The sequence below is a fragment of the Pithys albifrons genome, chromosome Z, assembly GCF_047495875.1.
Source record: "Pithys albifrons albifrons isolate INPA30051 chromosome Z, PitAlb_v1, whole genome shotgun sequence".
Classification (NCBI taxonomy): domain Eukaryota; kingdom Metazoa; phylum Chordata; class Aves; order Passeriformes; family Thamnophilidae; genus Pithys; species Pithys albifrons.
This window is the reverse complement of record NC_092497.1, coordinates 13,817,424-13,833,562: the sequence shown is the minus strand read 5'-3', so window position 1 is coordinate 13,833,562 and position 16,139 is coordinate 13,817,424. Positions and strand designations below refer to the sequence as shown.

Below are 16,139 nucleotides of genomic sequence, written 5' to 3'. Positions count from 1 at the left end.
ACCCTTCGAGCCTGCGCAATGGATTTTTTAGGTGAGGCACAGCATGTGCAGAACTGGCCCCACCCTTTACTCCTAAGGTTCATCTGCCACGGCCTAGCAAGCTTGGACGGTGACAGCGAATACCTCAGGACGTAGGTTTGGTTAGAGTATCCTTCTCTTAGATGGATGACCTTACAGGGCTAAGCGAGCTCCATCTGCCTGGGTTTGGGGTTGGAGTTGTCCTTCTCCTAGGATGGTTGCCAGACGGCTAGCGAGCCCATCCTGCCCGTGGACACACTTTGTCTGACCCTTCAGCTGAGACCTGTCTGGCATGGGAGACCCTATCAGTGGCACAAACAACCTCCAGCATAGCTCTCAACCTCATGAGGGCACGCAAGCTTTTCCCCTGCGACAAGGGGGTGTCCCCGGAGAAGTGGCTATATGCATATTACACATAAATATATATCCTCCCATGCACCTATGCATCCAATTTTTATGTTTGAGAAAGCAGAGCAGCTCTCTGAGGCTTAAAAAAGCAAGCTATCAGGGACAGCAGCTGAACAATTTGGTAAACTTTTAACAGCAGCCAGTATCTGAGAGTAGCAAAGAAGACCAGACAGGTGGCAGAGCAAGCATGGAGGACAACAGGGAAACTGATGGGTTTCAGATCTGGGATACTTATCTCTATGATTACTAGACTACATACTTGGAAGAGTAATCTGTAGACTGATGCTAGTTAACTAAATGTCCCAACACCAATTAGTGAAAATGTACGTTTTAAATCTGATCAGGTTTCATGTGGCAAGAAAAAAATTGTCATCATAACTTTGAGAAAGTCCAAAATTGAACTGCAGGGGCAGGAATACCAACCTGAGATTTTCCTGTCACAGGAGCATTGCTGTCCATCCTGAGCCAGCCATTCACCCCATCTCTGAACAGTGTGACACTGTGCCAGTTCCCTAGCTTGATTTTGTTTTCACTCGTTATGACTCCAACTCCAGTGCCACAGTTGAACCTGGAAGCAGGAGATAGATAGGGTAAGGTGACTACCTTATATTAACTAAATAACCAGAAACTGGTTTTAGATTCCAAATATTCATTTTGTACTTGGGAGCCTATCTGTTCTACACTGCATATTTGCACAGGAAAATTACACAACAGGTCTACACCTGATCTGTTCTAAGTTTCAAACTGCATCATATATCTTCCTACTCTGCAGAAGATTTTGCATTCTCTGGCCATACCCAGTGCATTGCAAAGCCTGCCAACAGCTGAAACTGTTTCAAGATGGAGGGTATTACAATCTCAGTTCCTGCTATCACAGTAATTTCTCCTGGGAATTTTTATAGCTCCTTGGTGAAAGGCAGTGCTTCATTAATAACTCTGGCAGCATATTTGAAATCAGTACTGATTGACAAGAAGAACTCCAGGAGAGGCTCTGTGGAGCAGAATGCGCACAAAATGTGCCATTTTGTCTCTTTGCCATGCAATGCATGTGAACAGATGCATTACTAAGGCACATGACCCACTTTGTTATTCCCCACTTTCAAAGGACCCATCCTTCCAAAGTAGGGAGATTCCCCAGATTCTCCTTCACATGCTTCATATCTATCAGACTGCAAAAAAACCTCTCCTTCTTCATTTAAAACCCCAGCTCTCATCTAAACAAGGGATATGAGTTCCTGCCTCCTTGTTGGCATTAAATCCTTTATTTTGCTACATTATCTATAAATGTTTTGCTGTGAAGCAAAAACATTGACCATGCACCATATACCATCAGCTTAGCAAATACACTGTCTCACTGGGATTTCTGATAACACAACAATGAGCCCCAGACTAGTATCTTGAAGAAAACTGGTCATTTTGCCCTTATACTGAGGTGTGAATAAGAGAGTTCTACACGCTACAAATTCACACACTAAAGAAGGATGAGAGAAAAAAGTATTAAAGAACTTTTAAAATAATGTTGTCCATTTCGTGCCCTGCATGAGGCAGAATTCAGACATTGCAGATATACATCATATATAGCAGCCCCAGGAGGCAGCAATGGCTCTTTCTCTTTACGTCAGATTTAGGATGGAAATTTTACCTGAACTGGAGGTTACGTCGGATGATTGACAGTGACATAAAATCACCCCGTCCATGTTCATTTTCTCCACAGTATAGCAGCAAACCGTCTTCTGATTCAGCCTGCAATCATTGTATCAACATGAAAAACCAAGTCTAAGCCTCACAGTAACATATAAAAGCAAGCAGCAGTGGGGAACTTTTCTCCAGAAAGGGTCAGCATTTTTCAGATAGTTTTTAACTCACAGAATCAGAAATTGGTTGAACAATTTTGAACCCTCCATTTGAAGAACCTAGAAAATTACTGCCTTAATGGTTAAGTGGTTTAAGACCACCTACTTACAGTATGATACAATCACACTTGAAAAAAAGCCTTACAGTACTAAAGACTGTCAGTCATGTCTCATGTGAGACTGACTTCTGAGCACTAAGTCTAGCAAGAATGTCCTAGCAAGCCCGTTAAGTGTAGACCCATCACATCTACTGTATATGAATACATACACCCTACTTTACATGTTCCATGAGTCTGACACCCTTAAAGACAAACAAGCTGTTCTGGCAGAATTTCTCCATATGTGCATAAGAGCTCACACAGTGGCTTTTTGCAGCCATCCTGCATTTTAAAGTGACAAATTACCATAGGAATGTTGGATCACCACAAAAGGCAACAGATTGCTGGTGCTCTAGTGACAGTCTCATACCCGAGCTGTAAAACTGGTGAGTCTGCTTTACAAGGGAGTAGGGGTGCATCAAGAGCTTGGCCACCCTCCCTACAGGCACAGCTCTATCAGTTCTGTGCCTAATAAACAGATAGCATTAGTCAGCCAGTGGGACTTCAGACCTAAGTCTGAAGTAGTATTTTAAGTAGTACAATATGCTGTATGTATTAGTAGCCAATGTACCAAACTTCAGAGGTAGAAAATAATGTCCACTGAAATCCTACAGGGTAGGAGAGGAACTCTGATTATAGGATACAGTATGACAGGATCACAGTTTCTTATAAGCAAAGATGCTGCATGTCACTTCCAAATTCTAATTCACAAAAATTCCATCTGTACTTCAGGCTGTAGGTCATTGACATGACTAGAACCTTGCCAATGTACACTGCTGCTAATCCACAATACCAGTATTCCTAGCCCCAGAGATTTTCTCATGCAGTGTCTACTGATAATCAATGCAAACATTTTAGTCGCTCATAAACTTCACTTACATTCACTGAGGGTTAAGCCAGATCTTTACAGATGAAAGTTATGTACAGGTTCACCAAAACTTCATTACAAGCTACACTGAAGCTGTTATTGTTCTACTGTCCTCTGCATCAGAATAAGAAAATAAAATTTAAAACTCCTATGTGAGCTTGGAATTGCTCAAACTTACCCTGAACTCAAGGGTAATTTGAAATGTCTGGTAGGACTTTTTCAGTGGTTCAAAGGTGATATATGAGTAGCCCGAGAACTGAGGATACTGGATGTTAATGTCTGAAAATCAAAGAGAGAAGCATGTTATTTAGTAGGTTTCTGCCATATAAAAATCGATATATACATTTAATACTAGATAACATCAGGTGGAAATATAAGGAAGAGTCCTCCAGAGACAATTATTTGTCAGCAGCAGTGAACAATCAGTTAACCTATTGCCTTGTCCTCCCACCACTTTTCATAACTAATTCCTTTATTCCCAAAGACCTGGTGAACTTGGAAAGAAACAGAATACTGAGGGCCAAATACTGTTCAACAGTTTAATCACAGGCTTCAGAGGAAATTTCTCCAGATTTTCATCTTTCTGCTACAGAAGACAGAACCCATCAATTTTATATTTATCTTCTTTTAAGGATTCATTTAGCAAAGAGAGAACAAAGTAATTTTTGGTTTTGCAGGATGACAAAAACATATGCCGGAAATACGGCCAGTCTCTAGGCTGCATTAGTCACTGCTGCTTCATAGCTGCTGCATAAAGCATCTGGAGGATCACTGGATGCGTCCTAACAGCCCAGAAGTTTTCAGCACTTTCCTTAAGTCAGCTCAGGGCAGAAGCTGAAGGGAGTGATGGGGAGAAGAGAGCCCCTGCAGGCGTCTTTCCATCCCTGTTTGCAACAATGGCTCTTCTCATTGCTCTTGTCAACTGGCATTATCAATCCTCATCCTTTGCTGCCTTTATGCTAGACCCTGATTCTGACAGAAAAGGAAAATCAGACATGTCTTACTGCTGCCTTTGCAGCCAGTTTTCCTAAGAAGCACTGAGGACAGACATAGTTTCAGGCCTGAATTCTTACTTTTACAATGGATTTATGTCTAATAAGGAGTCCAATTCCTCTTAGCTATTTGAATAGAGTGTGTGTTTTTTCTTGCATATTTGAACTTGGATATAGTTCTCTCAGATTTTTTGTTTGCAAAACATACATTTTAGGCTAAGGTGGAGAAGACCAATGCTATAAACCTGAATGTAACCACAGCAGAGAGCAATTAATTCATGCCCCGATCACAAGCAGAACTGACTGCACTGGATTGCCATGCAGCTGTTGATTGTGAAGAAAAGTCTGGTTCCATTCAGACTAATAAACTACTTCACAATACTGGCTGCTGGAGGGAAATTCAGTACAAAGGAATATTGGCACATGGTGTTACCACTTACTAAAGAACAACACACTTCCCCATGAAAAATGGTGGGTTTGGACTATTTTTAACAAACCCATTCTATGAGTCGTATACAGTTATGTCAGTTTAAATAAATCCTCAACTCTTCATACTTTATAAAGCTCTAAAATCACATCTGCACCTGTTCCATGTCACTGAGTCACAACAGATTGTTTTCAGAATGAGATGCCTTTGTTCCAGCACTCCAATTTGAAGAAGATAAAACACTCTCAGTGTCTGTACCCCTGATGCATGACACTGTGCATCATGAAGGTCTAACATCACCCTGTAGAAGACACATGTGTCCCTGATGCTCTGCTGTGTGACAGGGTCTTGGCAGATCAGATCAGCATGCAGAGGAATGGATGGATCAGCCTTTTCTGGGCTGGAGGGACAGCACCACTACAACCAACAGGATACTGTCTTTGCATGAGCTCTGGCATTCATCTGACCCTTCAGTTGTCAAACCAGAAGAAAAACTGCTTCTGAGGGGTAAAAGTGACCTGCTTTTGGTGTGTTGAGGGAGCTGGACTGCATCACCAGGTGATCTGCTCAGTGTTAACCCCACTAAAGGGTGAGTTTACATCTCCAGAGGGAGAGAACAGTGAGGGAAGAAGAAGCAGGATAGCCTTCTTCAGCTCAGCACGCTCTTGCCCTGGCTCAGCTCCCTTAAAAAGAGGCAAGAGAATGGGAGACAAGCCTTGTCTGAGACAAATACACCTCCTCCCATTGATCCAGGCTGCAGGTCTGGTCTTTCTGAAATGGTAGGGGTGTTTTGTTCCTCTCTTGCCCCAACCTGACTCGCGTGAGTGCTGGGGTTACCACTCCAGCACTTCAGCCCTGCAGACCACAGGGAAAGCCTCTTCCAGGGCTATTTTTACAATGAAACTCTGTCTCACATTCCTGCTGCAGAACCAGCATCGTGCAATGGACTACACTGGAAATGGGGGCGGTTCAGGGCTCCAGCTGGTGACAAAAGGTAAGGGTCAGAGGCAGGTTCAATGTTCCTGCTGGAAGCTGTGTGAATGCCCCAATGGACCCTGTCATTCCCAGCTGACTACTGACATATGCAGCTCCATCACCCCCTAACTACTAGGTGAGGAAAGGAGGATTAACCTCCCCTGTGCATCTTTACACAGGTTCTGCATTCAGCTTTATTAAAGAATAACTTTTTTTCACTTAACTGAGGATAAAGAAGCAAAGGGAATGACGTCTGAACTGGCACGGGGAAGTTGCTGCTATCCTTAGGGATCCATTAAGCCCAGCTGGCTATTTCCAAAGTACGCTTTTGCTGGTTCATTGGAAAGCTGATCCTTGCCCCGGACAAAGATAAGTCACCAGCAGCAGGCACACAGAAACCTACCTTCTGCACAGGTCTCTCCTCCTTTCCCCAGGTTGCAGTGGCAGCGTGAACCACCCCGGTCATAGTCGTTGATGCAAAAGCTGTCCGCAGAGCACACGGCCTCATCGCAGGACAGGTCGAAGAGGCGTGCAGCAGAGGAGATGCTGCCCCTCCTCGCTGCCCAAGCAGTGGTCGGCCTTGCAGTGGTTGAAGGTCGTGTGGTGATGGGAGTGGAAGCAGTGGGTTCAGAAGTCGTTGCAAGGACCCGGGACAGGAGCCTGGAACTAGACCCTGGCGTGACCTTGGTTTCGACCAGAAATTTCCTGTTGCCTCCTTTAATAGCTGGAAGTGGTCTGAGCTGAAACAAAATAAAGAAAACACCAATTCAGTAAAACCTAAAATGCTATGGGGAAATGAAATAAATACCTTTCAAGATACAGATTTGAGGCAATGAACTCACTCTCAGTGAAGATAAGGAAGTTCCCACATTACTATATCTGATGAGTACATAATATCAGATATTAAACTTCCTGACAGGACTGGACACTTTAAAATATCAAGACTATAAAGAAAACTGAAGTGCCAAAATGAAATCTTGAAATTTACCTCTTCTATATAAATGTCGTAATCTGAATCATCAACATCAAATCCATCACCATCACCAGTCACTGTGTCTGTGATGTACCGATGCCCATAGCTTCCACTTCCTAACTCCTCAGAGCCTAGAAAGACATAACTGGCATATTCAGTTCATATATTTTTTCCTCTTTACACACAGAAATTCGGGTCTTACTACCCTCCAATTCACTACACATAAATCTGAAGTGATGTTATTGTTCATCATGTACAGACAATACAAGTGTCAGCCTGAAGATGGGAGATGTTGTCCAAGTGATGTACACACACCTTAAAACAAGGGAAGACCTTCGTTTAGTCACTTACTAGCTGATTAAACAAACAAAGCAAGCAAAGCTCAGTTCTCCCTCTGCAAACTGACTTTTATTAATCACTTTTCCAGGACAAAGTTTATGAACTTCTTTAGCATGGACAACATTTTACTAACTGCATCATTTTTACGTGAAGATTTTTTCCCCCTTTATTAACACTCAGTCCTGCATCTGCCCTACTGGCACAAAAGAAACTGGAACAGCAAGAGTTGCACACATGCAGGGCACACTCTGCTTAGGACTTAATCTGCCTACACTGACTCCAAAACTCCTGAAATTAGCATCCTGAGTACATTCTTAGACTAATTTTTAAAATGGAATTTAGCACCTTGAAAAAAGAAACATAAACATCTTAACTCAGAGGGTGGTTGGGCACTGGAACAGGCTCCCCAGGGAAGTGGTCACAGCACCAAGCCTGACAGAGTCCAAGAAGTGTTTGAGCAACACTTGAGCAACTTGGGGTTGTCCTGTGCAGAGCCAGGAGCTGGACTCAGTGATCCTTTTCAGTGTCTTCCAACACAGGATATTCTATTATTCTATGACCATGTGTTTTTGATGTACATTAATCTGCTTCTGACTTTCCCCAGAATGCTGAACTCTGCTGTGAAGGACTCTCAGGGCTGGGAATGGACAATTTAAACAGTAAAACGATCCTCACAGAAAATACCTGTACTTTTCTGTACGTCCCATAGCAAATTCTGCTTAAACATCAATTTTTACTTTTTAGCTATTAAAATTTACCAGAAGTCACAATGAAAGATAGCAAAAGCGACCACATCTCTACAGTTAATTTCCATTTCAGCAGGGATAAAAATAGACAGATATTTGCTAACCATTAAAACAACAGACTCATATGTCTGCCTTTTCCATAAAATATTTGCCATCACTTAAAAACAGCATAGTGACCCTTGCTTTACAAAGGCTCTGTACAGAGTGGACCACAGCTGTTTGTTTATTTTATTAGTCACTAGATGTCCGTATTTTCTGGTAGTTAGCAGGCCGTTTACACTGCAACATGCAGAGATGTAAAGTCTTGCTAGGCACTGGCTACTTTCAGAAAGGAGACTCAGAAAATGCGACTTGATGGTACTGAGAGTTTCACTGCCATACTAAAGAACCTGATGGAGCCAGCGAAAGTTAATGAGGCTGGACAGACTTTCAGAAGGAGCAGTGTGGACACAATGCTCTCGGGCTGAGTCACTCTGACTGGGTTCAGCTGTCTCTCACCTCGGTGAACTATAAAGTAAAACTGTTTCACTGACCTGATACAGACAGCAATGCACTTACCTAAATCATTTTATACTCTTTTCTCCTTTGCTGTGACTGCAAACCAGAAATCCTGGCGGACAGTTATGAAATCAAGCACATGCGCACCAGATATGAATGTGTGCGCTGCCTAACTGGCCACACTCCATATGTTCTGTGGAAATCACTTATCAATGGCCTTTACCCGTTACATCAGCATACAGAGAAATTAGAGGCAAATTAGAGGTAATGAGGCATACACTCTTGCAACCAAAACAGCAGGCTAGACTGGGACAGAATACGGATAAGTCTTTCCGTTCTAACATACACAGCAAGGCATCTGTAAGTAATACTGTTTAGCCGTACATTAAACATTCAGCACCAAGTTCTACCAAATGAGCTGAGCAGAGAACTCTTATCTTTATCACTGGTAATGTGATGAGGCAAATTGGACAAACTATATCTAGATTATTTCTGCTAGCAATTGTGAATGCACAGGCAAAAGAATCATCATCATCATGAACGAAGATTTGGGAAGGCTCTATCCACACGGGTGTGTCCTTCGAGCCTGGGCAGTGGAATTTTTAGGTGAGGCTCAGCGTGTGCAGAACTGGCCCCATCCTTTAACTCCTCGGGTTCATTTGCCGTGGCCAAGCAAGCGTGGGTGGTGACAGTGAAGTTCTCAGGACTAGAACCTACAGCCCTCAGTGTTCCCAGGAGGTCTCCCATCCAAGTACAGACTGGAGCTGACCCTGTTTAACTTCCAAGATCTGACAGGATCGGGTGTCAGGGTGGCATTTAACTGCCCACAGGCAACAGATTACTGTTAGAGAATCAGACTGCACATTTATGAACTGGTCCCAACCCTGCAACCACTGGAATGAATTCCGCTATACTGAATTATTACCAAATAAGTATCAAATAGTATCAAATGAGGTATTAAATGTGAACAAAACTCCTTATTCCTGGTATTTGCTTTTACAGTCACTCAGGTTAATCACTATCCGAGATAATTTTTTCTCCAGGTAGGAAGGTAAAAAGTCTAGACGAGAGTACAGTACAATAGCAAATGATTCTCTTGGAGGGGACCTACAATGATCATCTAATCCAGTTGCATCTTCTACACATAACTGCACCAGAATCTCCTTCTTTGGAAACAGTGATTCTGTGAGAATGCATTTCTACAAAACAATTTCAGTGTGTAAAACCTCAAACATAAACATTACAAATATGATTTGCAGTTTAACAGAAACTATAAGAACAAAGCAGAGCCAAACATTAACTCAGCTCCCAGAAGATGCAGCAATTTTCAACTCACTGGAATGCTGTTTCTTTTAAGTCAGGTCAGTACTATTACTTACTTCCTTTGTATAATGTGTCTGAAAGTATTTCAGAACTAATTTAGTTCTTCTAATAGATGAAACTGTAATTCACCTAAGAGAAATGAAAGCCATAAAGATCATTTTGGAAAAAGAAAGAAAAAATCAAAATCATGCATCAGGGGAAACAATCTAATCTGTATTCAAACAAGCTGTGAAACACAAACTCCATTTACTAAGTTAGAAGCTACAAAATAAATATCTGTTATAGTCCAAATGTTGTTATATTTTTTCTCTTTTCAATCAAACTTTCTACTGGCTTAACAGAATGTAGGTTCATTAAGGGTGGCAGGAATGAAGCAATACAGCGGGCAAGGTATCTTTATAGTCATGCACAGGAAAATGTTAGGTCTCAAATTTACATTCAGATACACACACTTGCTTAGGCATATAGACATGATTTTAATGCCATGCCAGTTTTACAGAACTGTCCTGATTTGAGTGGAATTATCACTGAAGTACATCAATAACCACTAGCATACAGTGAGATATGGTAACTTATGTGAGACAGGCAGTTCCCCAAGCAGCAGGTGTTCCTCTATCATCTGGCAGATCAAAATGTTCCATGCTTTTCCACGGGAGATTAAATGCACTCACTGTTTTAAACCAGACAATGATACCTTTCACCTTATTGAACTGGTACAACATTGAGAGCCTGGAGAGAGCAAAGGAGGTCATTTATTGTACCTGGTAAAAAAGACTGCTCTGCAGTCCTTCTTCAAAGACTTTCAGGATGAAAGTTTGGCATCACCAGAAAAAACGTAACTTCAGAAGGTGTTCTAGTGCCCACACATCTCTAATATTGTCCCAGATCTCCAATTTTGCCCCTTCCTGACTCTACCTATCTGAGTTTCAGCCAGTACAGACTACACTGCTCTACCCACTGATCTATGAGCAGTTTTGGTACCTCATAATTCATCCAGGAGCAATGCAGTCATGGGGTGCACTTGCTTCTGACTATGCCTGAATTAATACAGGTGAGTACACACACAAATGATGAGGTATCAGCCCACTGGCTACTCAGTTGACTTGCTTTTTCCCACATTTAGCCTTTGCTCACTGGACAGGACGTGACAGTCATGTGTGATATGATGCGATAAACCTACAAACCAAAACGAATGAAGAGAAATTAACAGGACTTCTTGTAGAGAAACTTCCACATCAGCCCATCTCTTAAGAGCACTGTGTTGCTTTGGTGGAGAGCTCATCTCACAATGGGTGGCAAATCAGAGACAATTAAGCAAAGTGGTACTCTGCAAACACTAAAACAATGACTGCAGAGATTATAAACATGTTGTATTTAATTAAATCAGTGTTCTAGTGTACAAGGAGATCAAGTCTGATTAAGACCCTCTACTAGGTCCTATAATCCTGTGCTATAATTAATTGAAAAACTTGTGGAGGTCATGGACCTTTGACAGACTCTTCCAAATTATCAGGGATTAAGTTCTACTAAAGAAATCTTTCTCAAAACAAATAGAAAGCCACACAAACTTTTGTTTTGCTGATTAGTTTGCCACCAGCATACTGATGAGGAGACACAAGAGAGTGTAGGAGGCAGAGCAGGGGTCATTGCAACACGGGCAGATTGAATGGAGGTGTTAACAGACTCATTGCCTTCATGCAGAACCTCTCACAGGTCTAAATCCAATATATATCAGGAGCATTTTAGTCTGACACTTATGCTTTTCAGTGACTCACAGTGAGACCCTGCATATCGCTTGGCCTGTCTCATTCTGTCTCTTTAACATTGCTTTTGTAAAGGCTTTGGAGATCAGTGGGAAACAGTTCTGTGGAAAACCCTCTCCGTTTGCATTCTCTAGGATACATCACTAGCACCTAAATCAAGGTTTGGGCCCCAGAGACTGCCCTTTTCCTATGCCTGAGCCTCAGCTGACACACTCAAGCTCTGTGCAGAATATTCAAGCACCTGTGCCAGTGCGTTGCTCAGTGTGAGCCTGGCAGTGATAGCCAGGACCAGAGGAAGGAATGCAACCCTATTAAGCAGACACTTTTATCACGTTTTCTGTGGAGACAAGCAGGAGGGTATTTTTAACAGAAGACACTTCCTCTGTTGGTCTGGCAGAGCCCAAGGCTGGTGACCTTCCAGGCAAAGTGCAAGCCCCATCTGTTTCCCGAGGAGATGAAGGGTATTTAAGCGATGCAGGTGATGACACTTTGTTTGCTTGACTCTTTGGGACAATTTATTTTGTTGTTTCTAAACTGAGTATCTGCGATTTTTAAATTTCCAGTGAATTACCCATGACAAGTGGAAAGATCTGATATTAAAAAAAACCAATAATCATATAAGTGAAATACCCTCAACCAACAACTGTAATTAAGAAAGACAACAAAGAAACTGACTTATTGCATAATTTCCCTCTAGAAAAATATAATGGAACCAAATCATGAATAAATGAGAGTCCTTGGGGAAACTTACCCTCTCTTTCCTTCCTGAAAATGAAGTAATGAACCAAGTATACATTTTTTACTAGTAAGGGGGTAACTGCTTGTAATCAAGGCCAGATGTTCTATTTTCAAGGACCCTGAGAGGTCTGTTACATTAGGTGATACTGTCAGCATCCCTTCAGAGAAGCAAATAAAAAGAATGTTTTCCAATGCTGATCTGAAACAATGCAGTCAAGAGTACTGTAAGGCCACCCACCTTTTAAAAACAAAATGAGATAATTACCTGTGAGAATGAGATAAGCCCCAGCAGAAAACTGCTGAGTGGCGTGGACTCATCTCTGCCTCAACCTGCCTAGAAGAGCTGCAAGAGGATCTATGCAAGGCAACACAGGCAGGAAAGATCCATTGCATTTGAGGTAATGCTGGGAATTTGCTATTCAGTTGAAATAAGTATCAGAAAAGCACTAATTATTTCAAGTCAGGCACAAAAATCCACCATGTACAAGCACAAAGCTACAATTTTTTGAAATCCAAACACACTAACGACCCTAATGAAAGCACTACATGAACTAAGTGTAATGCAAAGGAGGAAAACTTCTGCCAGCATCCTAAAATAATCCAGGTATTTCTGAAGAATATACAGGCAGTCAGAAAAATAGCATCACAAATCTGTGACATGTTTCACTGTTTATGGTAATAATGAAGATAGTAATTCTTAAGATAAGCACTCTGAAGAATAAAGATACTTCACTTTCAGAGATGCCAACTGTCTGACACCTTTTTAGCAAACATAAGTGACTTAGAGGTTTCTGCTGGCACTTTGAGATTGTCAAGCAACTGGTGCCACCTGAGATGCATTACCTGAGACATCACCAGATGATTATCAGGTGTCTATGTGATGCCTGGAAGACACCTGCCCTACTGCAGTGACTGCTAAAAACCACAGAACCTAGAAGATCTCAAATCCACTAAACACTCCTGAGCAACAGAAGTGAGTGATTAACAGGGTCAAAGAACTGAGCTTTCTGATTACTAGAAGTGGGAAAGTACCTTCAGATACATAATGTTAATTAGGAATAAGTTTTAACTAGTTGCCCTTGAGTTTGGCTTGCTTTTATTTTTCATTTGTTTCATGAAACTTGTCAGTTGTTCAAATCATTCGTCAGGGTTTTTTAGTGTTTGGAGAAAACTAAATGTTCAGGCTATGCACAGCTTCAATCAAGATAATTTTTTCACAACTAAAGTTTAGCTTTTCTATTAACACACAAGGTACTTGTGTATCTGGTTAACAGCAAACCAGTCTCCACACAGACATCACAACTAAAGACAAGTGAGAGCTGCTATCAGTTACACTATCATCTCAGCTACACTGTTGCTTTCAAAAAGCTATAGAATTTATTTCCCAAGGCATGTATCCTATGACACTTTTAAATACTACTCCTTGCTGTGCAAAAAACTGCTCGTTCTGAAGACAGGTGTCCACAAGATAACATAAGCTTTCATGTATAGTGGCTATATGTAGTTTCTCAGCCTATTTTCAAAATCCACCCTGTAAACCTAGAGCAGACTGGCAAAGAACATTTGCACTTGCCAAAGGGTCCAGAGTTTGCCAAAGTAGTCTCAAGTACAAGTGACCAGGTGTAGAGCTGGAGCACAGCACAGACATGATATGGCCCTGGGCTGCAGGAGCTCTGCTCACTCACGATGGTCAGTGTCCAAGCACTGCCCACAGGCCTACTCTGGGTCAGCATAGAGTTTTAAGCCCATTCAAAGAGAAGTTGCAACATGCAGAATACATTGACTTCTCAGATCTTATCCAGGCACCTCTCCAGAAATCAGTGCTTATACACACTGGATGTGAATTCGATTCCAAGTTCTAATGACAGAAATCCATGTTTTAGAGACACCTTGGCAGGTCTCTGCAGAACAGGAAGTTTCCAAAAGCAAAGTGCCTTCTCAGGAGTACTGCAGTAATAACCACAGCATGAAGATGATTCCACCCTTACTAACAGAGCTAAACACTTTATCTTTTCTTACCAAAGAATGCAGCACTCACATCCAAAGATAAACAGGATACCGAGGAGCACACACATGTGCCTGAGGCAATAGGAACTGACCCTGGAGGATTCAGGGCTCAAGGAACCCCAGAATACACTGACCCTTCACAGTTTTCACAAACATTTACTTCAGAAGTTAAACTTATGAGCTCAGCAGCCCTCCCAAAATACATGCAAACTGTTCAAGTGACTGAATTTATGACACAAGAACAAAAGGAATGCCAACTACCATATAACAGACAATGGAAACAGATTCCAAGATAGGTAACTCAGAAATAAATCCTTAGCATGTTAAATTGGTGGATCACTAAGCACCTTGTCCACATTTCTGCAGCATGCAAAATCTTCTTGCAGAACTCACAGTCCTACCTAAATTTTAACTGCTCATTTTCTGTTAGTTAATTAAAGATTATTTGCAATTGATGGGGTGAGAAATGAAAAAAGGTCAGGTTTTGTGCTCTCTTTTATTGGCGATTAATCTGCTAAAATTTTATTCAAGCATTTTCTTGCATGGTATTCTGCCCCTTATAAATGATTCAAAACTGGAACTTAAAATACTGATATACTTTTTTACATAGGAAATTTGGAACACTAAGGATATATCACAGTGAGTACCCATAATTTGCCAGCTTTGGCTTCATTGTTTCTCTTTGTGACTTTAGGTTTTTTGCTGTTATAAAGATGTGATTTGTACAATTCCCAATATGCTCTCTGTTGGCTTGGGTGGGATTCTGGCATACAAGCTATGGCTTTGGGTGTGACGGGGAGCAACAGCCCCTCAAAGTCAACCCACAGGGACACCAGCATTGGCAGAGAATTGCATCCCAAGGAAGGCCATCAGCAGCCTGACCTACATTTACTGCAATGTGCATGGCCTACACTGCTATACAGATGTCAAAAACAGTTAACAAGTTTGGATGTTGGGATGTTTGAATGTATTTACATCTAATATTTTTGCTATGCAGCTTGTGGTCAGAAAGGGACATTTACTTCTTTATATAATTATTTTCATGATTGTTCTTGATAGTTTAAGAGACTGACTCCCCAGAAAACAGATTTGATTTGGTCTTTCTAAGTTGCTGAAATTATAAGTGTAATATATAACGTTCCATTTCAACAAATAGAAAAAAAGGCAAACAATGGACTTGTCTCTCTCATTTCTCTCCATGATACTCACTTATCAGCTCTGCATGATACCAGTACAAAAGTCAGTAAGTTGCAATCCAAAAATATCTGGCAATGACCTCCAGAGCAGAGAAATGGCATGAGAGCACTGCTGCCTGGCTCTTTTCAAATCTTTGCCTGTGGCTTGACTTTCACAGAATGCTGCAAGCTCCTTGGACAGGACCAAGAGGTGTCAGAATGGGGGGGGCTACCTGTGCTGGTAGAACAACTCTTTCCATCAGCAGACCCCCGTGGGCTACCCTAGATACACTTTATTTACAGATACACTTCATTTTTATACGGCTTTAATTACTAAAAGGTGGTTCTACTCACTGAATGTTCGGATGACGTCACTCGGTGCACTGGAAGGGCTTGATCCATAGGAGTTTGCTGCTCGGACAGCAAACTGATACTTGGTGTTTGGGAGAAGTCCTTTGAGAACCATGGACTCCATCTGGATCTGCTCTCTTATTACTGTCCAATTGCTGTCAAGGTCCGGCCTTGAGGATCAAACAAAGACCAGATCATAAATAATTAAAGCTGGCTGCATGAATTAACTGCCTTTAAACTTTCCTGGGAAATATACAAATAAATGAGACAGAAGTCTACTAAATCATCACTGAAACCCTTCACTCTTAAAGGACCAGACTGTGCAACCAACCATTATTAAGCTGTGAAACCTCTGACATCAAAAATGGGCAATCATGCAAACTCAATATTCAGATTCCGCCTATAAAGCCAGATAGGTTATTTAAAGGACTGACTGACAAGTCCAGGTCTGTTTATCTGTTTCACACATTTTGGGTTAACAGTTTTCAAGTGGAGGTCTATTACCTGCAGTCCTCCATATCCTGCATGGCTATGTAAAGTAATACTTTGCAATAGAGGGAAAGATCCTGATTTATTTCCAAGAGTTT

General features: G+C 41.6%; 1 protein-coding gene across 3 annotated transcripts in view; it reads right to left on the bottom strand.

Annotated features, from left to right (window-relative positions):
- EGFLAM (EGF like, fibronectin type III and laminin G domains) overlaps positions 1-16,139 on the bottom strand; it is an 84,610-nt gene that overhangs the window by 30,943 nt on the left and 37,528 nt on the right. For 2 of the 3 annotated variants that reach the window (XM_071580157.1, XM_071580158.1), the window contains exons 7-12: positions 15,556-15,722; positions 6,628-6,743; positions 6,043-6,379; positions 3,424-3,524; positions 2,069-2,169; positions 850-994 (exon numbers count right to left, since the gene is read on the bottom strand). In XM_071580157.1, coding sequence (XP_071436258.1) covers positions 850-994; positions 2,069-2,169; positions 3,424-3,524; positions 6,043-6,379; positions 6,628-6,743; positions 15,556-15,722 — 967 coding nt within the window. Of the gene's footprint in view, positions 1-849; positions 995-2,068; positions 2,170-3,423; positions 3,525-6,042; positions 6,380-6,627; positions 6,744-15,555; positions 15,723-16,139 lie in introns of those variants that run through there. The other variant, XM_071580159.1, reaches the window with a different exon arrangement.